General features: G+C 37.0%; 5 protein-coding genes across 9 annotated transcripts in view; 3 read left to right on the plus strand and 2 right to left on the minus strand.

The window, feature by feature from the left end:
• Positions 1-44: 44 nt before the first annotated feature.
• Positions 45-1720, plus strand: LOC132788020 (zinc finger protein 277). The gene is made up of 4 exons (XM_060795308.1): positions 45-77; positions 197-452; positions 510-892; positions 951-1720. Exons 1-4 carry the CDS (start codon positions 60-62, stop codon positions 1650-1652), a joined length of 1359 nt encoding a protein of 452 aa, XP_060651291.1. The 5' UTR covers positions 45-59; the 3' UTR covers positions 1653-1720.
• A 155-nt stretch (positions 1721-1875) lies between these two features.
• Positions 1876-2671, plus strand: LOC132788022 (uncharacterized). The gene has a single exon (XM_060795310.1). It carries the CDS (start codon positions 1959-1961, stop codon positions 2571-2573), a length of 615 nt encoding a protein of 204 aa, XP_060651293.1. The 5' UTR covers positions 1876-1958; the 3' UTR covers positions 2574-2671.
• A 97-nt stretch (positions 2672-2768) lies between these two features.
• On the minus strand, positions 2769-11408 carry LOC132788016 (long-chain fatty acid transport protein 1). 5 transcript variants are annotated; one of them, XM_060795301.1, is made up of 6 exons: positions 11308-11408; positions 10134-10400; positions 6560-6819; positions 5861-6502; positions 3828-4029; positions 2769-3771 (listed from the first exon to the last, which is right to left on the minus strand). In XM_060795301.1, exons 2-6 carry the CDS (start codon positions 10185-10187, stop codon positions 2830-2832), a joined length of 2100 nt encoding a protein of 699 aa, XP_060651284.1. In that variant the 5' UTR covers positions 10188-10400; positions 11308-11408; the 3' UTR covers positions 2769-2829. The 5 variants fall into 5 exon arrangements, with proteins under 5 accessions (XP_060651284.1, XP_060651283.1, XP_060651285.1 ...); XM_060795300.1 differs by having other exon boundaries at positions 11249-11386; XM_060795302.1 differs by lacking the exon at positions 11308-11408 and adding an exon at positions 10968-11129.
• Positions 4659-6951, plus strand: LOC132788021 (ficolin-1-like). The gene is made up of 3 exons (XM_060795309.1): positions 4659-4765; positions 4829-5631; positions 5694-6951. The coding sequence occupies exons 1-3, from the start codon at positions 4697-4699 to the stop codon at positions 5812-5814; spliced, it is 993 nt and encodes a 330-aa protein (XP_060651292.1). The 5' UTR covers positions 4659-4696; the 3' UTR covers positions 5815-6951.
• A 9357-nt stretch (positions 11409-20765) lies between the features above and the next one.
• LOC132790969 (protein twist) overlaps positions 20766-24355 on the minus strand; it is a 94714-nt gene continuing 91124 nt past the window's right edge. The window contains 5 exon segments of the mRNA XM_060799735.1: positions 20766-21281; positions 21357-21770; positions 22645-23074; positions 23122-23170; positions 23172-24006. Of these exon segments, the coding sequence (XP_060655718.1) occupies positions 21029-21281; positions 21357-21770; positions 22645-23074; positions 23122-23170; positions 23172-23597 (1572 nt within the window). The 5' untranslated portion in view covers positions 23598-24006 and the 3' untranslated portion in view covers positions 20766-21028.

Here is a 24355-nt window from a genome sequence, read left to right on the forward strand (position 1 = left end):
GATATAGAAAATGTTTTTAATTTGACCCCAAATTTAAAAAAAATTTAGATGTACCACTCATGAGAAGCTTAATTCATGTAATTGGTTCACTTGTATCAAGATGTTAGCAGTTAGCAGCAAATATAATTAAATAATGTATCGGGCAAAAATCCAGTGACATCAAATTTATCGATAAGTATTTATTTATTGTCAACAGATGGAGCAGGCGAATAATAAAAGTTCAGAGGACGATGTGGTGGCTCCAGTGGGTAATAACAAAGATTATGTTGTGCTGAAACCGTCGTTCAATACAGCCATCAAGTGCTTGAAATGCGACAAAGTGTTTATATTTCCCGCGAACAGAGATGACTGCCTAGCGCACCTGTATCTCGAGCATCGTCTGGTCATTGCGGATGTGGATGACATTGCGCTGCTGGAGGATTACTTGCAGTATTGGGAAAAGGAGTTTCAGGGTAAATGTGTTTTATCTTGTATCCAAAGTAAAGGCTCATGTATACTTTCTTTTATAGCTCATGAATTCGAACAGTACTGCACAACTATGTTTCTGGATCAACTGCCTGACGGAAGCTACGCCAAGAATGAGAAATACTATCTGCTCTGTGATATATTGCCGCAGGACTTTGAGCTACGCAAGCGGCTCCAGGAACAGCGGTTGAGTGCAGCTCTAGTGCGTCATCAGTTTGAGCTGACGGATCGCACGTTCAGCAAGGAATGCCTATTCTGTCGTACTGTAATTAAAGGACTGCGGGCTGATTACTTGGATCATCTATTTGACAAGCATTTCTTGCTTGTGGGCAAGCCCGAAAAGCTAGTTTATGTGGACGAGCTGCTCGAGCAATTGGAAGAAAATTTAAATAGATTATTATGCCTGTATTGCGAAAAGACATTTAAGGTATGTAAGTGCATTTTACCTTTGGAACATTTTCCAAACTGACTGGTTTTTTTTTTAGGATCGACCCACGTTAAAGGAGCACATGCGTAAGAAAGGCCACAAGCGTATAAATCCCAATCGCCGCGAGTATGACAAATTTTTCCTGGTCAACTATAATCGCACTACGTCGCCAAATTCGCATCGAAAACAACAAAGACAGAAACGTAAATCTCTCGGCGAAGACAATGCCAGCGTGGACTTCGACAAGCATTTTGCTCGCCAAGACTCCGATGCAGAACATGATTCGGATTGGTCAGATTGGGCAGGAGACGGAGAACCCAATGCCATAAAGTGCTTGTACTGCGCCCAGGAAGAAGCTCAGTTTGGCACATTGAAAGAACACATGCTTGAGAAGCATGGCTTGGATTTTGAGTCAGTGACCAATTCCTTGAACTTTTATCAAAAGATTAAAATTGTCAACTTTGTGCGGCGACAGCTGTGCTTGATGCGTTGTGTGTCCTGTGATCTACAATTTGACAGTTTCGAACTTCTTGCCGAACACATGGCTGCGGAGTCGCATTGTGGTATCGGCGAGCGTACTAAGTGGGATAAACCAGAATTCTTCTTCCCGTATATGGAAAACGATGGTCTTCTATGCGTACTCGATGATAGTAACGGCGATGATGTGGATTCTGATGTAGTGCGCATCATATCAGAGGATAGTTTGGCCCAAATAAACAAGGATGCAGAGCGTTTGTCTTTAGAGAACTTCACATTATAAGTTGTCGTAAACTGTGTTTCAAAAACATCTAGATTTATTAAAAATAATCAACAAATTACAAACTTTCAAATGACGCGCCCCCTTCATGTGTTTTGGAAATATACCAGGAGTGTTTCTGCCCTTCGGTATATTTTAGAAATCCAGTTTGTCACTTTCCAGCACACCTTTGTGCGCATTAAAAAATCGATTATTAAAATATCGATGTAGCTATCGGTGTTTACCCACCTCTAGTGTTTTTGTTTTGCAAGTTTTCGCACTGACATCATTCCGTTATTCTACCAAAATAAAAGAAATTTGACAATTGAAATGGAAGCACTAGACTTACTGGAAAAAAGGATTGATGCCCTGACTCGGGTGCTTGGCCCATTGCCAGAAACTCATGGAGAACACATCGACGGCAGCAGCAGTTCCCATTCCCAAGCAGCGAACATTGTCGACTCGTTGTGCTCCGCCAACGCCTTGTTGAGCGAAGCCACCACCGGACGCACACAGCTGCAGCAGGTCGTAGGACGAGCAGATGAGTTGGAGAAGTATTTGGACCCCAACTTCTTAGAGGAGCAGCAGCAGGTGAGATCGAAAGAGGTCTATTTGAATGCCGTGGCACCAGAGCTGTATGCCCAGAGTGAGCAACTGGATCGAGTCAAGCAGCTGGAACCAGCACTAGGTGCTGAATACTTTCGCAGCATACCCAATGAGTGCCTTGACAAGCTTAAGCAAATTACCGAGAACAATGGGGAATATGCTCAGCAAAGTGAACTAATTGAGGAGAGCTTGATATTGGCCATGAAGCGATATGGTGAGATTCAAGCAGGCCTGCTTAGCTCGCTGGATACGATGAGCGAACGTTTGGAGCAGATGGAACAACGCATGGAGCAAAAGAAACGGGCCGACTTGACCAAGGATGTTGCCTTAAAGGACTGACTGAATTGAGATTGCTGAGAGTATTTATCCCTAGATATTGTTTCCACTTCCACTGTTCGCCTATAAGATTTATTTAATACGCTAGCACAATACACGAATCCATTAACTAAACCTAAAGCTAAAGCTAAGTCTAAGCTATTTGTATAACTATGACATCTATGTGCTAGGAGCTGTAATGCAACCGATGAAACTTTATAAATGGTAACCTAAGTGCAGCACCATGTACACTATTAGTCTACACATATTATTATGATCCTCAGAAGCGCATTTCATTGCGCTGTATGCTCTCGTAAATGGCTTGTGTCAACGGTGCATAGTTGCCATTTGGCTGCAGATAGTGCAACTCATCCTCGCTGGCTGCGGGATTAAAGCTCTGTTGTTGCAGCTCCACCTTGCGCAGCTTGAACGTTCCAGTAAGATCAATTCGTCGCAGGAAGCGCAGGAATATTGGGCGCGCATAGTTTGGTAAACTTGCCGCCAGCTGAGATCCTAATGTTGCAACATTCACCTCTCGCGTTGGATCATAGATGGCCGCCATGCCTGCACGTCCCTCTGTTTGCGGTATACTCACACCATAGACAATGGTGTCCTTGTAGCCAACGAGATTGCTAAGCTGCGCTTCCACTTCGCTGGTGGAGACATTCTCGCCCTTCCAACGGAACGTGTCACCCGTGCGATCCTTAAAGTACAAGTAACCACGCTCGTCGGCCACTAATAGGTCCCCAGATATAAATGCCATGTCGCCCTTGCAGAAGACATCGTGCACGACTTTCTTGGAGGAGGCCTTCGTGTCGACGTAGCCAAGAAACTCTCGACACGGATTGCCCTTCACAATCTTCCCAATGAAGACGCCCGGTTCCTGTACGCCGCACAACTCGCATAGTCCCTTCTTATTGCGAATGGGTTCGCCAGTGTGGGGATCAGCTCGGATCACCGAAATGGGATATATCTGGGGCAGTATGCGTGAGACAAATCCAATGGCTCCCACAGTGCTGTCGTTGTTCATGATATTTGCATTGCCCTCAGTTGCACCATAGAATTCGCCCACTTTGGCAATCTTAAAACGTTCCACGAACCGTGTCCAGATCTGGGGACGCAAGCCATTGCCAAAGACCATCCGCACTCGATGCTGGCGGTCATGCGGTGCATCGGGGGTGGCCAATATATAACGGGCCATCTCGCCAATGTATTGTGAGACCTGAAAGCAGAATGTGTTTAGTAGAGAATACGAAATCTGGCAATCTTCTTGTTTACCGTGCAGTTAAAGCGCGCGCAGTCTTCAAAGTATCCCGACGCACTGAATTTCTTGCGGATGACAACAGTGGAGCCGAAGAGCAACGCCTGTCCTATGCTCATCACGCCGCCAGCTGTATGATATAGTGGCAGCGGAGTGTAGAACACATCATTATCCCGGAAGCCCAAGGTATAGTGTATTCCAGCGGCAATGAAGAAATAGCTACGAAAGCGAGAGGAATAGAGAGGATGACTTAAGTAAGCTCAGATTGTATTGCTGATTATCACTAAGCAGCTGTTATATTATACACTCAAATGCATAAGTAGTAATGTAGATGTGAATACACAGAAAATTCTTGATTAAATAAAGTATTATAAACTTGATTTTAACTTTGATTTCTTTATTAAAGTATTCTGGATTGAGTTATTAAAATAATCCTGCGAGTACTATTCACAAAAATAATCCCAAAATTCCCGAATTAATCGAATATTTCTTGACAAATAAAATTCATTGTTTTCATTAATATATAAGCTCGGCGTTATTCTGAATTCTATCTCAATTTAGGAATTTCGCGATTGAAAAAGTGAAGTACTTTCCTAGTCAGGTATTATCCCGATATTAACACCGCTTCGGGTTCAATTCTATGTGTTTATTTCGTATTTCGAAGATATCGACTTATTATATTAATATACTCAAAGTATCAGCTTGGGAAATTGCGATGTTCGCAGAAATGAGAACTCGGCAGATTACAAAAAGTATATATTATATTATCGGTGACGCGTTGTCTTATCACTAGCGAATTCATTTCGAAAATAAAATCTGTAAATTTCAACAATTCAGTTTAATCTCATCCCTTAAAAGCGACTGTTTATTGTGTGAATAATTTATAATGAAGATCATTTGTTATACATTAACAATTTCAACTATGCTGTCGCTGGGATTATCCCACGATTGGTCGGTAAGTAGACCCAGTTTATAGTCATCAAAATTTTAATTGACATTGCCAAACATTCTTGTGCAGTTCTGTGAGTTGTCAAAACAAATGGAAAACCAGTGTGCTTCCTATTGCTACCATGTGGTGAAGCCTCTGCTTCATATGAGTGAAGTCTGTAGGCAGAAGGATGCACAAGTTTCGGAATTGCAAAGCCAGATGGAAGAACTTAGGATCAAAATGGCAATTTTAGAGACTTCTTTGGCAGAAAAAGAAAAACAATGTGAATTAAGAATCGAGCATGCCAAAGAGATATTCTCTATTGAAATGAGAAGAAAGCCCAAAGCTCAAGAGAACACTGAAGACATTGTAAAGGACGTTTCATTTTCTTTGAGTTGTGTTGATATTGACAGATCCTCCGGCATTCACATGATAACGCTTCCTGACATAGAGGCATTCCCAGTCAAGTGTGATAGTGGAATTGCTGGATTGGGCTGGACAGTAATACAAAGTCGATTGGATGGCAGCATTAATTTCTATCGCAGCTGGAATGAATACCGTGACGGGTTTGGCGATTTAAAGTCTGAGTTCTTCATGGGTCTCGAGAAACTGCATAGGATAACATCAAGTGAGCGCCATGAGCTCTTCATATTCATGAGAGATCGGAATTCGCAACTGCGCAGCGCTCGCTATGATGACTTTAAGGTTGGCGGTGAACAAACTGGCTACGAACTAATCTCGATAGGCAACCACACAGGCTTTTCCGATGATATTCTTCGCGGGAACTTGCACATGAAGTTCTCGACCTTCGATAGGGACAACGACAAATGTGGCGACTCGAATTGTGCAGTTGATCTTCACGGAGGCTGGTGGTACAACTGTTGTTCAGACAGGTCTGAATATGTATGCAAATCATTCGTGAAAGGGTGTTTAACCATTATCTTTAATTTTCTAGCAATTTGAATGGAGGATATCAGGAGACTCAAAAGTCTCGCCGCATCTTCTGGAATTACTCCTCCGATGAACTAATAACTGTGCATATGCTTATAAGACCCAAACGCGTCAATCTCTCTTAATAACAACTGCATCTACCTTAAATGCCTTTTATAATTTATATCCTACCGTGAGTGGGTAATGACAGCGGCTTTGGGCAGTCCTGTGGTTCCCGATGTGTAGATGTACACAAGCTTATCCTGATGATCCGCCCTCGTGGCACCTGCAGCCACTTTATCCTTGGCTGCAGCATCCAGCAGTGGATTCAGTTGCTGTGCCAGACCCTGTGTGAGACCATCGGTAACTTCGGGAGAGTGCACGCCATCGTTGAACTGATACAACGCCACATGAGCGGGCAAATCCTTGGCTATATCCATGACAGCTGCACGGTAGCCAACGCTGTAGATGAGTGCGGTACAGTTACCCACCTTGATGCTGTGCTGCAGCGAAGGACCGCGCAAATTTGTGTTGATGAGCGGCGTGATGACACCTAGTTTCGAGAGTCCAAGCCATGTGGCAACGAACTCACAGCGATTCTCCATCAGCAACCCCACCACGTCGCCCTTTTTGTAGCCATGGCTGTGGAAGACATTCGCCACACGATTTGCATGTTCGTTCAGTTGCCGGAACGTCCATTGTTGCGTCTCGCTGACAATAGCCAGCTTGTCGGGATACTGTGCCACATTCGCCTCGAAAATGTCACCCACATTAAGGTTCTTACGTTCCTGCCGCTTCACAAACAACATCACGCGTATGTAGGCAATCAGAGCGCTAAGAAGATGCGGGTTAATAACTTGATCGAGGCAAACTTCAACTTCTGCAACTTACATGGTGTCGCGGGGAGTCGTCACTGCTGCTATGTAGAACCAGCGGAATCCAGGCTTAACCAACAGCAGCAGCACGAGGCTGCCATAGACCCCAAGCAGTCCATAGTAGGCACCTTGATAGTACCAAAGCAAAGCTGTGCCCGCTGCTCCAAGTGGCGTCAATAGCAAGAACAGCAGCCAGCGAAGGCAACTGGTTTTCTTGTCTGCATTAGATGTGTCCTGGGTTGCCTCGATGTTGAGCTTAACGTCCTTTGAGGCACTCTAAAATAAAGAATTGTATACTTCACTCTCTACACCATATCAAATGAGAACTGTATATTTTAAACAGCATGAACTCTGAGTTCAAGCATCTAGTGTAAAAGCAATTAGAATGTTAAGTATATACATTTAGTATACTATCATAAATTGAGGTTGCTTGTCATTTAAATTCGCGAACTTTAACTCTTTGTTATTGAGCTATGTAAGTGAGCTTTTTACAAGCAGATTTAAATGGATTTTACACTTTGCTTACAATCTGAATACACTTCTAATTCGACAGGTAAAAGTAATAGATTTAAGCAAACTAAATACGTATAATTAAAAAATCACAATTACAAATAATTAAACTGAAGAGTGAAAAAGCATTTATTGAGTTTGCCAGAGCAAAGAAAGTTTGTCATATTTGATGGAAACACAATTCTAACAAAGATACAATTCTAACAACCGGTTTCTAATTAGTCATCAACTATAATTTTTGTCTAGCTCAAAACCCGACCGCTTTATCAATGTCTGAATATAAACATCTTTTAAAAATCGTCCTGTCCACATAATTTCTAATATTAAAATGCAAAGACGCAGACATCTGGATACCAAATTTTGTAACTAAGATCTGCAATTTTTGCAAAGCGACATTTTTTATTGTTTATTATGACCATATATTTCTGATCTCTCTCAACCTGTATCTTTCTCATTATGTATTCACATATATTTACATTTACTATGTAGTATTGTAGGTCAGTAACAGCTGCCCTTGAGACATAATGCCAAATTTGACAGAGCTGTTTTTTTTTTGTTTGACACTCGTCATTTATGTATGTTAACTTAAAAGTATAACATATTTAGAGCATTTGTGTAAGTTCTTAAGATGTTTGAATGATGAGAGAATTTTGTACACTCTCTAAAGGTGTATGGAGTGTATTTCTCAGTCAAGAACTCTCATTTTATTTATTTTTAAGTCTACAATTACAGAAATCGTATGTTTGCAGCATGTAGAACAAGGCCGACTGAAGTATATAGGGAATATTCTAAACAAGGTTCAAAAAGACAATTAAATTAATTTAAAACATGGATGTATATAAGCATTATACATTTAATTAAAAGTAAATGAGAAACACTTCAATGATAAAATAAACAATATTTATTGGGGTTGGAATCAAACTTTCCACTAGATTTGTTCTTTTTAAGCTTTTTCTAAAAAAAATAAACCTAAAATTCCTGAATCAATTTAATCTTTCTTCATAAATATAATTCAGTGTTTTCACTGATATATTAGTTATGAAATTATGCGCTATTCTTAATCCTAGTCCCGTATTTTCATACTTATATTGACACCGTTTCGGATTAATTTCTGCGTATTTATTGTCTTTTCTGTATTTCTAAGGATTTCCTTTAAAAGATTCCGACTTGTCATATAAAATTCGGGTTTAACAAATAGGTAGAGGGTATCGCAATGCTAAGCACTCTTTATTCTACTTTTGTAACTTGTTTTATAATGAACTGCGTTTTCAATATCTATATTTTATTTAAATAACAGGTTAAAATTTGCAAAAAACAGTAAAAAGATCTAATTATCAAATTTGTGACCTATTCGATTAGATATCTCCTTAAAATGCATCATTGCTTTGTGCTCGGCATCAGCTGCCAGCTTATTGGATAGTCGGATAAGAAGACAGATGGTTAGGGCAGAGGTTAGACCCAGCAAATAAAAGAGTATCTGGGTATTGAGCCATAATCAGATGATTACATGAATTATGTTTCCTATTATATTTTACCTTGTGCCATATTGTAAGGTGATAATCATTGGACTTCTGTCCGCTGTCCCCGACTAATGGATCATCATCGGTGCTTTTCATCATGTTTTCCAATATTTGCCTAAATTCTTGACTTTATGCAAAGATCACACTTGTTTGACAACAATCTGTGGTGCAGCTCCCATATACAATATTTGACTTTAAAGTCGAAGCTGCTTATGATCAGTATTTCTTCTAATAGTCTTTAAAAATTCAATTAAAAGCTAATAATAGTCTGCGTTTTTCGGTATTCTTTTCCCATTCGGTTTGATTCAACATCAACACTTCCGCGTAAATCACTAAAAGTTAGCCATTACTCAAGTACTTCTTATTTATTTTTATTTTTTTTGGGTAGCTCGTTTCCATCAGTAATTAGCTGTAAAAGCTTTACTGTTTGCTTGGCCACTGCAGGTAAATGAACACTTAAAAGATCTCAAGATTGTTTGCCGAATTCCGTTATTTAATACTAAAACAAACAGAAAAAGCCGGCAATACCTTTTTGATAATGGGAATAAATTATGTGAGTTTCTTTAAAAATGTATCTTTGATCTGCAATATATTTGATTCTTAATATCCGAGAATATTCTGATGCGAGTTTTGTTAATTTTCGATAGCAATTTAATTATTATGACCCTGTGAATCCGTCAACAATTTTAATGTTGACCTATGCCACAGTTTTGAGTTTCAAGTCGAGTCATCAACAAAATCGAGATGCTACTGAAAAAGCGGGCAAAATAAACGGGTTTTTTTGATTGATTGTGTTTAAAATATTCCACTGTGTTTACATTCTGAATTACAGAAAAAGCTTTGTAAGGTAACATTGATCGACTAAGTTTTACCCTAAAATTGATTAGGAAAGCAATTTACGCTTTTCGTGTTACTATATATCTTTTGTTGATACTAATGATATAAATAATTTGGTAGAATAGATCTTTGTCACTAATTTAAAATTCGACCGAATGTACATACCCTTCTAGGAGTAACAAAAATATAGAGAAGTTTAGTGATATACATGAAGAGAAAACTAACAATTTGAATGTGACCGACTGAAAGATTCTTCAAATATGTGCTACTATATACAAATATGCACACATAAGTAAAGTAAGCATATATGGTATATAAATATACTAAATTTCATTAAAACATCACGAAAATATAAACATTCAAAGGCCAAAACAACTTAGCCGGTTTATCTGCGCCCCATTATAGCATTATATTCTTTTATCCTATGTGCAGCGGGTATAATTAAGGTTTACAAATGAAGCTTAACGAGTACGAAGTCGGAACTGCCTGCTATGCGCTTTTTATAGCTTTATCAGACCCCCACTTAAAAATTCGACTGTGCTGAGCGTAGACAGAGCATCGAAGCGAAAACTTGTTTTATATACCATTCATATATGGTTATTTTTGTTTTTATTTTTGGAGCACAAAGCCAGATTGTCGGTTTGCCGGTTTGTCGATTGTGGTTGGAATAGTCAGTATGTTCGAACACAAAAGCCAAAAAATGTTAATGTAAGTATAGTTTACCTGAGTAGAGTTCAAGGCTGTTGGACTGTGGCCAGGGGCAGCAGCATCATTCATTTTGCGATATTAATGCGATCCACTCGATAACAGTCAGATAACAGAGCATTAACAGTCCCAGCACGGTTGATTAACAGCGACTGTGAGTCTCTGGCTAATTAGGCAGACGGTTTGCACTTTTCGTTTTTACTTTTCTTATTTTTGTGGTTACTTTCCAAATGAAATTACGGGTAATTAGGTTTGGGTGAGATGTGAATTCCAATTGCAGCAAAACTGACACAAAGAAAAATGATCTTTTTTAAAAAAAGTTGTTTGGTTTTGAGTTTTGAGAGTTGAGTTGAATTTCAAATGAGACTGCGGCCGCGACAGCGTAGATCTTTTGTTGGGTCCAAGGTGATTTTAATGTTATGTTTTTTTTGGTATTAATTATGATTTTGTTGTGAGAATTGTCAGTAAACAGCTGAGGAGGTTGAGGTTTATTATGTGTGTCAGTTGTTTTCGGGAAGTTGTTCCGAAAAAGTCTATTTTATGTAATTTTAATGGCTCGTTAAATGATGTGTGCAGTGTGACGAGTTTATGATCTCTTGTCAGTCGCGAAATTTTGTCGAGTATTATGGCTATTAAAGTGTTTTTATTTGTTAGACAACCTAGCTGTATTTATAAAACTCAAATGGAATATGAATGTCTAGTACATTGCTTTTAGGTGCAGCCCCAGCATAATTTTGATGAACAAATCTGTAAATCAATCTTACAGTCACTCATAAATGTGAATATAAATCGTCTTCAAATGTTGTGCGATGAAATTTTGTGCTGTGCTTGTTTAATGCTTGCAACATGCACCTTTAGTTATTGCTTCCTTGTTGCAAGTTGCAACGGCACTTCACCATAATTATGAGGCCCGATTTGTAACCGCAACCCCATCAGTCAAAGCAACGATGTTAATGATCTTGATGATGACGACGATGATGATGATGGGGCATCTTCACTTTCACTGAGGTTTTTCTTTTGTTTCACTCTTTTTGCGCACTTGCCAACAATGGATTTTCCTCAATTGACCAACTTGAAGATATTTTATCTCATCTACTCTCAGACAAGTCAACAACACAACAACTGTTTCCTACCACAAAAACCATTTGTTGCACACACTTAGAACACACAATGCTTGTTATGCTTAACTAACTTCGAAGCTGCCGCATTCAGATGCGAACAGTTGCTTGTCGGATGCGTCTTTAGGCCAACAGCTCGGATCGTCGACTGCGCTCGTAAGCCAGAGCTAGACTCAGCCTCATACTCTGAGTCGGAGTCAAAGCTAAGGTTTGCAGCTTTGCGGTTGCCGCTGCTGCTGTCGGCTTCGGCGTCAGCGTCAACAGCAACAGCGTCCGCGTTGCCAACAGGTTGATTTGAAGTTAGCTCGGTCACACAACTGTGTATGTATGTACGAGTATCTTTTGATTGTTGTTATAAGTATCTCAGTACATTTGATTACTGCCTTTGATTGAAGTTTGCTGTTTGAATTTTGTTTTCGTACTGAGGCACGCAAGTGAAAATTGCCGACATGGCATACCCTGCAATTATGCTCAGAACTGTAAAGTTGCAGCCATAAATACCATGCTATCTGAAATGTCGAACACAAGTGCAACGTAATTCTATATCTATCTTGTTACTGGATTCATTCGGTCTGCTGTTTACACCTCCCATGTTTTTTATGCGCCTTTCGTTGGGCTATTGCCGTTAATGTTTCAGCAAGGGGCATAAAACGCACATCGACAATGTCACCATTCAGCAGAAGAGCTAGAAAAATGTCTAATAGAATTTCATATAGGGATCGCAAGTAGATGCACCAAGAGACGTAAAAAGGGGGAATGCATTTAATTCGAAACACGTGTTCCGCTCTGCACTCTTTTTCTTTTTCTTTCTCTTTTTATTTTGTTTTCTTTTTTGTTGCTGATACTCGATTCTTTCTCTTATACCGAACAATTCATCCATTACATTCGCGTTGTGTTTGGATCCAAAAGGGGGTCGCGCCTCCGCGCTCTTGCCTCTCACTCAAATATATATTTATGTATGAATATGCAGAGAGTGTAAGTGCAACAGAGTGCACAAAAGCTTAGCATCAACATGCAAACATACATACATAAGAGTACTAGACTAAAATGCAAACGCTAAACATATAACTACAGATTTGCATGACTTGACTCAATAGTTATATGAACATGGGTTAAGCAATTACTGCGATTTTCGAACCAGGTTAAGTACAATTGCAACATTTTTTGCCGCTTTAAGTGAGCGATCTTTAAAAAGCGATATCTATATCTATATCTATATCTATATCTATATCTATATCTATATCTATATCTATATCTATATCTATATCTATATCTATATCTATATCTATATCTATATCTATATCTATATCTATATCTATATCTATATCTATATCTATATCTATATCTATATCTATATCTATATCTATATCTATATCTATATCTATATCTATATCTATATCTATATCTATATCTATATCTATATCTATATCTATATCTATATCTATATCTATATCTATATCTATATCTATATCTATATCTATATCTATATCTATATCTATATCTATATCTATATCTATATCTATATCTATATCTATATCTATATCTATATCTATATCTATATCTATATCTATATCTATATCTATATCTATATCTATATCTATATCTATATCTATATCTATATCTATATCTATATCTATATCTATATCTATATCTATATCTATATCTATATCTATATCTATATCTATATCTATATCTATATCTATATCTATATCTATATCTATATCTATATCTATATCTATATCTATATCTATATCTATATCTATATCTATATCTATATCTATATCTATATCTATATCTATATCTATATCTATATCTATATCTATATCTATATCTATATCTATATCTATATCTATATCTATATCTATATCTATATCTATATCTATATCTATATCTATATCTATATCTATATCTATATCTATATCTATATCTATATCTATATCTATATCTATATCTATATCTATATCTATATCTATATCTATATCTATATCTATATCTATATCTATATCTATATCTATATCTATATCTATATCTATATCTATATCTATATCTATATCTATATCTATATCTATATCTATATCTATATCTATATCTATATCTATATCTATATCTATATCTATATCTATATCTATATCTATATCTATATCTATATCTATATCTATATCTATATCTATATCTATATCTATATCTATATCTATATCTATATCTATATCTATATCTATATCTTTTCATACCTGCCTAACATTGACATTTCAACAACTAAATTCAATGGCATTTCATTCTAGGGCTCAATATGTTTTTATGGCTATGGCAATCAACAGTTCCCCGACCATTTATAAGTAATATTCCTATATACTCGAAGAACTCTTAACAAGGCACCAAGAAAGATACTCAGCATTCAATGTATCTGTTCACACACTCCCCCTGGCATAAATGTATTTCAACGTCCCTCCATCTGTGCAAAAAATAAATGCAGTGACAAGTTAGCATATAGATTTGTATGTAAGGCAAACATTTTTATATACATTTATGTATATATACATACTATATGTATGTACATTTGTATTTATATAGGGCTCTACCCTTTTGGGACTCCGTTTTCTCCTCTCTCGTTGTGTGAAACACTTGAGCTGCCGCTGATGCTGCTGCATTGTGTCAAGTGGATTCTTTGGACTGAGACTGAGATCATTAAAATAACATCGTTAGTGCGCTTATAATGAAGTACTAAACGGCAAATCCCGAAAACTGGATTTCAGTCAAGTGGAAAGTGGCTGTGACGTGGTGACTGCCGTCTAATGATTAGTCTAAGTCTTAGAGACCCAATGTCGCCGCCGTCTTTGTCTTTGTCTTCCCGCCAAAATGAAATTCGAAATAGTATATTTCTATAGATTTCTTGCATTGCGACGTCTTATATTACGAGTGCGATGGGCCCAACAATTGATGGATGCGACCGTGAAAAGTGTGGCGTGGAAAACGCGCATCAGCGTCCATCAGCAGATCATGCTATAGCTCTGTGTATATCTGTGTCTGTGTGGTTGTGTGGGTGTGTGTGTATCTTTTGGGGACGCTCCCGCGCTGTCAGAAATTAATCTTTTCGGCTTCGCGTCAGATGCCAGATGTTGCCTGCTTGCGGTTTGCTGCTGGGGTTCCGCTGGCGCAAAGTGTCAAGCGTTTACATCAAATGATGCAGCGGACAGCGATCTTGCTTTCGTTTCGTATTCCCAGAAGTTCGCCCAATACATGCACATATATATAAAAAAAAAATAACAGGCAACCATTTTGTCCAAGCACAAGACAGTTTTGTAAACGGCTTCCATTTCCTTTCTTGATTTTCTTTTTTCGCTTTTACTTTTTTTGGGGAGTTCAAACAGGCGTTTTACTTAGTTACTTCCTGGCTGCCTTCGCGAGTCACTAAAATCATTTTGTGTAAATAAACAAAAAGTGCCTCGATTTGGCGTTTGTTCCTCTGGTTGTTGTCGCTCGTATTGTTGTTGTCGATATTCCATTGGCGACCGCCAACGCTGCCAGCCTCTTTCTTGCTCTCACTCTGCCGCTGTCTTCTTCCCATCTTTGTGCTGTGCTTTTTTATGAACGCTTTTTTGTTTATAGACAACAACTACATAGGGGTTTATGCGCTGCGCATCTTCGGCTGAAAAAATATAAAAGGAAAATATTTATGCGACCGACGCAAGACCCGCCTTAGCTACTGCCAACCAACAGGACAGACAAATTGACGAACGAACAGACGGACGGGAGAGAGAACTGGCAGACGGGCAGACAGACGATATTGCTTTCAGTTGCCCCTTTCGCGCCTCAGTGTGATTATTCAATTTGTATACGCTAGTCGGGCAAGCCGAAGGGTATATTGGCTTCAAGGCTGTTCTCGGAAGGAAAGAGAAAGTCAAGAAATTACATTTATTGTTTAGTATTACATTAGCCACATTTCTTTAATTTATCAACTGCATCATTATGGTGCATACTTTTTGGAGTTGTTCGAAAAGGTTTTGTAGCAGCTTGTTCAGGGTTTCCTTTTATTATATATATATATATATTATTATATATATATTATTAGTATTATTATTATTAGTATTATGATTATTATTATTATATATATATATATATATATATTATATTATATTATTATTATTATTATTATTATTATTATTATTATTATTATTATTATTATATATATATATATATATATTATTATTATTATTATTATTATTATTATTATTATTATTATTATTATTATTATTATTATTATTATTATTATTATTATTATTATTATTATTATTATTATTATTATTATTATTATTATTATTATTATTATTATTATTATTATTATTATTATTATTATTATTATTATTATTATTATTATTATTATTATTATTATTATTATTATTATTATTATTATTATTATTATTATTATTATTATTATTCTTGCGATTTAACTTTTTTTACTAAACTTTACTTGCTACAAATACATGCAACCTTAGAGAGTAACTAGATAGTCCATCACTTAAAATAGACAGCAAAAATATTTGAACTTTTTTATGTATTTTTACGCACATTCGAATGTACTAAATGTTTGTATGTATTCACATTAGTTCCTCTAGTACATTAGCTATTGTCGTCGTTGTTGTTGTTGTTGTTGCTGAGTTTATTGTTGCTGATGCTGTTGACGGGACGCTGCCAGTTCTGTCGGTTGCCATTAGTCAGCTGGGTCAACTTATGAACTTTGATCGTTGATTGATCGGCAAATGCACTCGAAATGCTGCCAACAACAATAACAACAATAAGAAAAAGATAAACTGCATTTGCTGATGATGTTCCTGTTGTTCTTGTTATTGCTGGTCCAGTTCGACAAATGTCTATACACCTCGAAACGAGAATATTGATTTTAATTACTCAGACTCAGTGCATATTTTGTTGCTGGCAGCGTTGCATGAAGCAGATGTTCTACGGCACATAGTGATGGTTACTAAGGGGAGCCAACTTTGGGAGAGAGAGACAGAGAGAGAGGAAGCGAGAACGAGAGAAGCATGGCAGATTCTCACTAAAAATCAATCAGCAGTCCACAAATGAGCCCGCTTGCCTTCTGGGTCACAATACTTGCACTCGAATATACGTGTTCAGCTCGGCCTTCGAGCGTTTCGGGCTTCCGTTCTCGCACCCGTGCTTTGAAATCTGAAACGCCTCGTATACTTTTTGGACACACCATGTTGCAAGTTGCTACATGACATGAGAGCATGTGTCCGTCCGATGCAATTGTTTTCGATTTTATTTAAATGTTTCAATGCTCTGCCAATAATTGCACAAATACTATATTCGCAGAACTCATAAATATTCGACATTAATATTTAACATTAGCGAAATAGGTTCAAAACTTATTGTATTTGCTAAATGAAAACACAATTCTAAAGAAGGAATCTATTAAAATGATCTGGCACATTTAATGAATCCTTCTAAATTCCCAATAATTTCGCATGTTCCTTTTCAAGTTGAAGACGAAGTCCTTGTAAGGAAGGAATTTGTAGAAATGATCTAATATGTACTTTTTAATAATGTAAATATGTATCTTTGAAATTATATTACAGTAAAATGTACAAAATCTCTAAATTTTGTATTTAATTTAAAAATATATAGAAATAATCTCGCACATTTAATGAATTTTGCAGTCCTTTCAAATTCAAAATATTATTTCACAGTGTGAACAAAATAAAACAATTGCTACCTTCAAATAAATAATTGATCGCATGTTCCTTTTCAAGTTGAGCACGTAGTCCTTGTAAGGAAGGAATTTGTAGAAATGATCTAATATGTACATTTTAATGATGTAAGTATGTATCTTTGCAATTATTTTTTAACCTACTATAAGATTGTAAACTTAGTTATAGTAGAATTTAGTGAAATGTAGAAATCACTACATTTTTATTAAATTTAAAGTAGAAATGATCTCGTACATTTAATGAATTTTGCAGTCCTTCCAAATTCCCAATAAATTCACAGTGTGAACGAAATAAAACATTTGCTACCTTCCAATAGCAACTGCATCGAATGTTCATTTCTAAGTCGAAGCTGAAGTCGATGCCGATTCAAAGTCAGAGATTCATTTAACGCTGTCGGTCGGCGCCTACTTCGAGCCCAAGGAAGATGAAAGGAAAACAACAATAACAAGCAGAAAGAAAAAAAAAATGCTTCCTATGCTTACTCCCACACGCATTATTTTCATTTCATTTATGAGCCGAGTTACTGTCACATATGTTGGGAAAACTCTCGATGGCAAGCGGCATGAGGTCCTAAATCCTGGCCCAGGACCTCGCTGTGATTTGCAGAGCTGGCGCATAGCACATGCCATTGATTGCCATGTGCGCACATTTAATAACAGTCCTTCCCTTAACGGCCATGTGAATTTGCCATGCAAAAAAACAAAAGAATAAAAATAATAGGAATTGGAAAATGGCTGAGAGCATCTCTTGTCTGTGTCTGTGTCTGTGACTGTGTGTGTGTGTGTGTGTGTGTCTCAGTTTGAGTTTGAGTTTGAGTGTGTGAATGAATGACTCCATTTCTAAAATTAGTTACACAATTTATGCGTTTCGGTTATTTGAGATGATCTTAAATAGGTTTTTAGGAGCCCAAAAGTAAAACATGAACTCATATGCATGAGCATTGGGGGTGTTGACATTTCTATGTTGGGGTAGTCTAACATCAAGACCTAACATCAAATTCATTTTCCTAGCTCTTGAAATAAAACAGCTACCAGAGAGGAAAGTCTAGTGCTCTCTCTTCCTTTAAGTGGAACCTAAAATGTTTTTTTTTCTTTTGGAGAAAACCCTTTTTTTGTGTATCAAATGACAATTCTTGAATTGAATTGTGGACGATATTTATTTACATTTTACATTTCGTAAGGTGGTTTTTATTTATGTGTTTTATTTCAAGACGTTTATTTTTGGCTACAAGTCATAGATTATCATTCGGCTTAAGCGAATAATTTAAAATGATAATTCATATGTGTGAAATTTTGCTTTATTTTTAATAATATTACAATCTCGAATATTAAAATATCTACAAATAGAAATTATTAAAGAGAACACATATGTTTGGCCGTTCATTTATAATCTAAAAATATTTCACTGATTAATACGTATAAAATAAATACGAAATAAAATCAATTTTAAAATAACAAAATATAGTTTTGGGGCTTTAATTAGAAATTTTATATCTATCACAGATCTCTTATTATTACTTAACAATTATATTTGTAAAAGAAAATTTACAAATTTACGTTGCAAATTCGCTTATAAAATTTGATTGAAATTGTTGGTTATTTACTTAAACAAATTTTTTACATAACAAGCTAACTATTCTTGGATCTTACAAATACAAATATTGAAATTAAATTGAACATATATCTGAATTTGTTTTCACTCAGTTAGTGTACGAGATGACTCTATAGAGATGTAAATCTTATAACCAAAACAATATGAATCAACTGGATCGTTCTGCAGAATTGAAAGATCAATCTCTTTGATTCTAAGAAAATCTAATACCTCAACATTTTACTTTCATGTTTTAAATTTTGTGGTTTCCATTTATATTTGCAATATAAAATGACACTTCAAAATATAAAAGTGTGTTTATTTGTATAAATGAGCCATCTTTGTAGAGATTATACTTACAAAATGGTTAATGTTAATAGTCAAGGATTGTTGCGATTTTCAGCCGACTTATTTGAATTATTTTATTGAAGAAGATAAGTACACCATTTTAAGTTTGCCATTTAAAAAAGAATAAATTTGTTTTTAATCTTATGTCTACTATACAATCAGAACACATCAAAATTTAACTTTCTCATTCACACTATACCAATGATGTAAAGGATGATAGATTATGGATAAATAATACATTAACATGGATTGTTGATTTAACGGTCGGACACTTGTACATGATTAAATCAATTTGCTTAACTATGATGATCAAGAATATGTATGCTTCATAGCGTCGAAGGTCTTTTTTTCTAAGCTGTTACATTAATTTTGATTCGCAAAACCGACTATACTCTAGTTTTCTATTTTTAATGTTTTGAAGTCTCAAAGCAAGAATTTTCAATCTCTGTAAAGTGCAATACTCTTTTATACCTAAAAGCTATGAAATATTTCGTTACTGGTCTTAATAAATAAATAATGTTAATTCAAAGGAATAAATAATTGTAAAAAAAAAATTGCATTTTTAGCTTTATAAATTTTGGAAATGTGTTTACACGAATTGGTGAACATTTTTCATTTTAATAAGAGCTGAAAAGAATCTTAAGGGAAATCTATAATTATGTTATTGTATAATGTTGGTCTTGATTTTAAAATGTTAGTTTCTTGGTTTAATTCTAAATCAACTTGGGCTTAGTTCAATATTTTTTTCTTATGTTTAGAAAGTATGTTTCCTATGAATACAAATATATAATTCACAATGTATTTATTTGCAAAAGTAATTTGTAGACGAAGATAACATAACAGAATGTAAGACGGGAAGACAGACAGACAGAGAGGGAGCAAAGGAAAAACATAAATACATACATATGTATCAAAATATTATATATATTTGCAAATACTCCTCCATGCATGTGTTTATCTAAACATCTTTTTGCTTTCATGTGGTGTGATCTAGCCCACTTATGAGTCTCCGCATCTACAACAACCTGTCAACGGCTGGAGATCTATTTGCATGCATATATACATATATGTAGATATATTCGCATATATGGTAAAGAGATCATACGCGTACTTTGTATGCAACTCAAAATACTCATGCCAGCTGTCATTTAAAAAGCAATTAAGTCAAGCAACTAAAAATGATATTTGTTGCGCCTTTGAAGCGCTTCAGAGACTAAATCAACTGACTGAGCTAATTATGTGCATTTTAAATATGCATTTTTGGGCGACATAACATAAATACTATTCCGAATACATTGTAAACAATTTTTATGTCGCAACCGAAAGCGGAGCGAAATAGAGCGAGAGGGAGAGGATGACAAAACAGAAAAGAAAGAAGAGAATTAAACAAATGCACATAAATCACCGGATGTGCGATGTGTGGATGTGTTCCCAGCTCCCCAGTAGACTTCGGCTCCGTTTCCATCTTCGTTGGCATTTTTCAGTTTCAGTTGTTGCGCTTCCCATGAACAAGTGAGATGCAGATACATTTTTGTATCTTTGAGATACACACTGTTTGATCGCCGCATGACGTTACGCTCTAAGTATGTCGTCGTCTCTGTCGATCCCACCACAAATATTCATGCGAATTAACTACTTATATATGTGGCATATAAAGTCGGGCCAGACCCCCCTCGAAAGTTCTGCGACGACAACGAAGACAACGACGACATTTTCGCGCCTAATTTAATGGGGGAATGAGAACAACAACGACAACAACAACGACAACAACAACAACGACCACAACAATGGCAACCGCAGCGACCCAAACAAAATGGCGAATCTTTGTGTTTTTTTCTTCAATTCATTTCTTCGTTTAATTTATACAATTTAATTTAGTTAGCGCTAGACATATAATTAAACCTAAAATAATTGATATTTATTTTTACTTTTTTTCTCCGTTTTTTAAGTGTTCTGTTTTCTTCATTTTTTTTTTTGTTGTGTTTAAATAATATTTTTAGGTTAATCATCTATAAGATATGGAAAGATCTGCTCGTGCTCGCTTAGCACTCGCATTGGAATTATTCACGCTGTGTGTACGATTTCTTCAGTAACTGGAAGCCCCAATGGCAAACAAAAAATGCAACTCCTTTTATGCCTTCTGATGCTGGGCATCGCCTTCCATGCGCCAGACACCGAACAAGTAGCTGAGCTTCTCGGGCGGAATGATCGGAGCACCATTCGCCTTGCGCAGACACTTGAGATCGGCCTCAGCTCCATTGGCGGCGCTGAGCAGCGTGCTGGCATTGCCGTAACCCGTTGCAACTGTCGAGGATTGTGCCTCCAGAGCTTTCAGCAGCGAAATGTCGCTGGAGCTCAGCATGCGGCAGAGGAAGTCGATATATCTGGAGAGACAAAAAGTGAATATAAAATACAGTTAGTTAAGGATAACTTTGATTGTGTTTGTTAGTATAACTTACCTTGTGGCCAGCTTGAGGGTTTGGATTTTGCTCAGCTTGTCGCTGGGCAGCGTCGGTATAATCTGCTGTAGTGCTTTGAATGCATCGTTGAGACTTTGGGTGCGTTGTCGCTCCCTCACATTGGCCATCACCCGCTGATTGCTGAACTCATCCGTCTCCTCAGTTTTGCTCGGTTTCCGTTTCAGCCGACGTCGAGGCTTGCGGAACGCTTTGCCGGATGCATCGACAGCGTCCAACAGGCTGCTGTCATCGCCCAAACAAGCAGGCGAGAGGCCTTCCATGTCCTCCTCCTTGGCATAGCCGCCCACAGAACTGAGTGCGGTTTGTCGGGCGTATTCCATATCGTCCCGATCGGAACTTGAGTAGGCGCTGCCATTCAGGCTGTTCGCTGGTTCATATGCATCATAGTTTTGCCTGCAAAAGAAATAGAAAATTATCTCAGAGTTAGAGAAGAACGATATTGAAAAAGCAAAAGTCAAACATCCCACGACTTTGCTTAAAAGTCACCTAAACTTTTTTATATTATTGTACATGTTTATAATTTCGTTATTTGTTTATAATTTTTTTAATTCGTATTTTTATGTTCGTCCATCTAGTTCAATTTTTTGTATATTTGAGAATTAAAAAAGCAAACAAACTTTTATTTGCTATAGTTTTTTTTTTGATGAAATGAATTAAAAATCTTTTGATAAACTTTCTTTGTTGGTTTGCTAAGTTAATAAAATAGTCTTTAATTATTTTTTCATGGAAAATATTGATTTTGACTTAAAAAAAAGATTTTTATTTAATGTCAATATCTAAAATATTTGAAAGTTTTGGTTTGTTGAATTTATAGTTGATGCTTTGATGTTGAAGCTGTTGATGCTGTTGATGCTTTACAATTATTTCTTAAAACCTTTTCTATTTACTAATAGAAGTATATAGATGTATTCCATATGTTTTCAAGAGAAAGAAATATTTTGATGTATCTAAATTAAAGGGTCAAGTTAAGCGACTTTTTTCGAATTAAATTGAGCTCATTTTATTCAAGAATTTTAAATAATTAAAAATTATCTATTTTTTCTCTATTCATTGCACTGCTGAAGCTATAAATATACTACTTATGTGCATTTATTAATGTTTTTTTGAGGCTTGAACTAGTTTATCTCATTTCAACATTTTCGTTATTTCTAAATATGGTTGAATTCAATCTTTGCATGAAACTTTCAGACTAAGCTTTTCAATTATGGACAAATATAGATTCATATGGAATTGACAGAATTTATCATATTTGAAGGTTTCAACTTACCCTGGTCTATAACTGTTTTGGAAGTGTAGCTGCTGCTGCTGTGGTTGCTGTTGCTGCTGTTGTTGCTGCTGTTGCTGAGCAATAGCTTGAGGATAGACGCCGTATTTGAAGATGTTTGGCTTGTGCTCCTGCATGTCCTCGTCGGCGGCAAAGTCGAAATGCGAGTGGGAGTGAGAATGTGGGGAAACGCAGGAGTTGTGTGTGGCTGCCTGCGTTTGAGATTGTGTCTGAGTCTGCGCAGCGGCAACTTCATCCACAGTTGTAGGCAAATAGTCGACATAGAGTTGATGCTGCTGCTGTTGCTGTTGTTGTTGCAACAACTTCTTGTGCTCGGGTTGCATGGTCAGTGAATCCGTTTGGCAATCGTAGTCGCTGCTGCTACGAGCCCGCTTGCCATGCTCATTGAGAATGTAGCCATGTGGAATTTGTGCTGCAGCTGCAACTGCAACAACTCCTGTTGCAGCCGTCGTCTGCTGCTGTTGCTGCTGCTGTGGCTGTTGCTGCTGCTGCGACTGTTGCTCAAAGTTATTCTGATTGTTGTTCAGCTCCAGGCTGCTTTGAGCGCTGTGATTGCTGCTGGTGCTGAGCACCTCATTGCTAGGAATATTGTAATCTGTGTCCTCCAGCTCTGTGATCCCATACGCTGCATAATCCGCAGCATTCGGCGCCAATGAAGGCAATGGAGCATATTGTTGCTGCTGCTGTTGCTGCTGTTGATGTTGCTGATGGGTCTGATGCGGCATGTAGTGACCATTTGGCTGCTCCAGGGATTGAATGTACGCCTGCTGCTCCACCTGAATGAGCTTGATGACATTGTGCTGGAGCTCCATAATGTTTGGCAGCGTTGGCTTATAGCTAATGTCCAGCAGCACTTTTGGCGACACCGAACGCGCGCTCATCGTTTGATAATCAATTTCGTCTTGTTTTCTTTGCTTTGAGTTCAACACTTGCATATAATACGACGCGTATTATATGAATAACTTATAAATATATATATATAAATATAGTTGTAACACTTTTCGATCGTACTCGTTTTACCGTTATCTGCTTGCGGAGTGCGATTTGCGAGATGTGCGCGCAGCGGCAATGACGAAACACAACTGACGCATGATCCTGCCGGCCATTGCTCAGATCAATGTTTTGCGCTGCGCTCATTGCTCGTTCCTCATTCGCTGCTCGCTCTTCGCCGCACGCAACACTAGTTGTCTCTCTCTAGCGCACGCCATTGTCGGCTCTCTACGCTTCGACTGCCTCTTCGGGCCTAAGGCGAACGCAGCGCAGGTATGACGTCAGATCTGCTGCAGACGCATCGCTAATGGCGAATTCGCTTTGGTTCTCTCACAGTTTCTCACTGCAGGGCGGCTGCAAATTGTTTTTGCTGGGTTATAACAGAGTTTTACTGCATTTTTCAAAAATTTGCTAAATGTGCTGTCGTTTTTTATTCGATCAATCTATTAAAAATGACTACAAACATATACATATGTTTGTATATAAAGTTGATTAATTAAAGTTTGATTAATTTGTTAGCTGCCCTAAAGGCGCACAGCGTAAATAGTTGGGGGATCCTAGGATGCTTACATTTTTATAGTGATGAAATTTCTATCAATTTTATTATTTCATTGGGTTCATCAAAACTCTCACTTTACACAGATCATTCTTTGCATCTGGCTAACTTTAATCGTTTGTTTAAAATCACTCGGGTACATTAAGT

The sequence above is a fragment of the Drosophila nasuta genome, chromosome 3 (assembly GCF_023558535.2).
Source record: "Drosophila nasuta strain 15112-1781.00 chromosome 3, ASM2355853v1, whole genome shotgun sequence".
Lineage (NCBI taxonomy): Eukaryota > Metazoa > Arthropoda > Insecta > Diptera > Drosophilidae > Drosophila > Drosophila nasuta.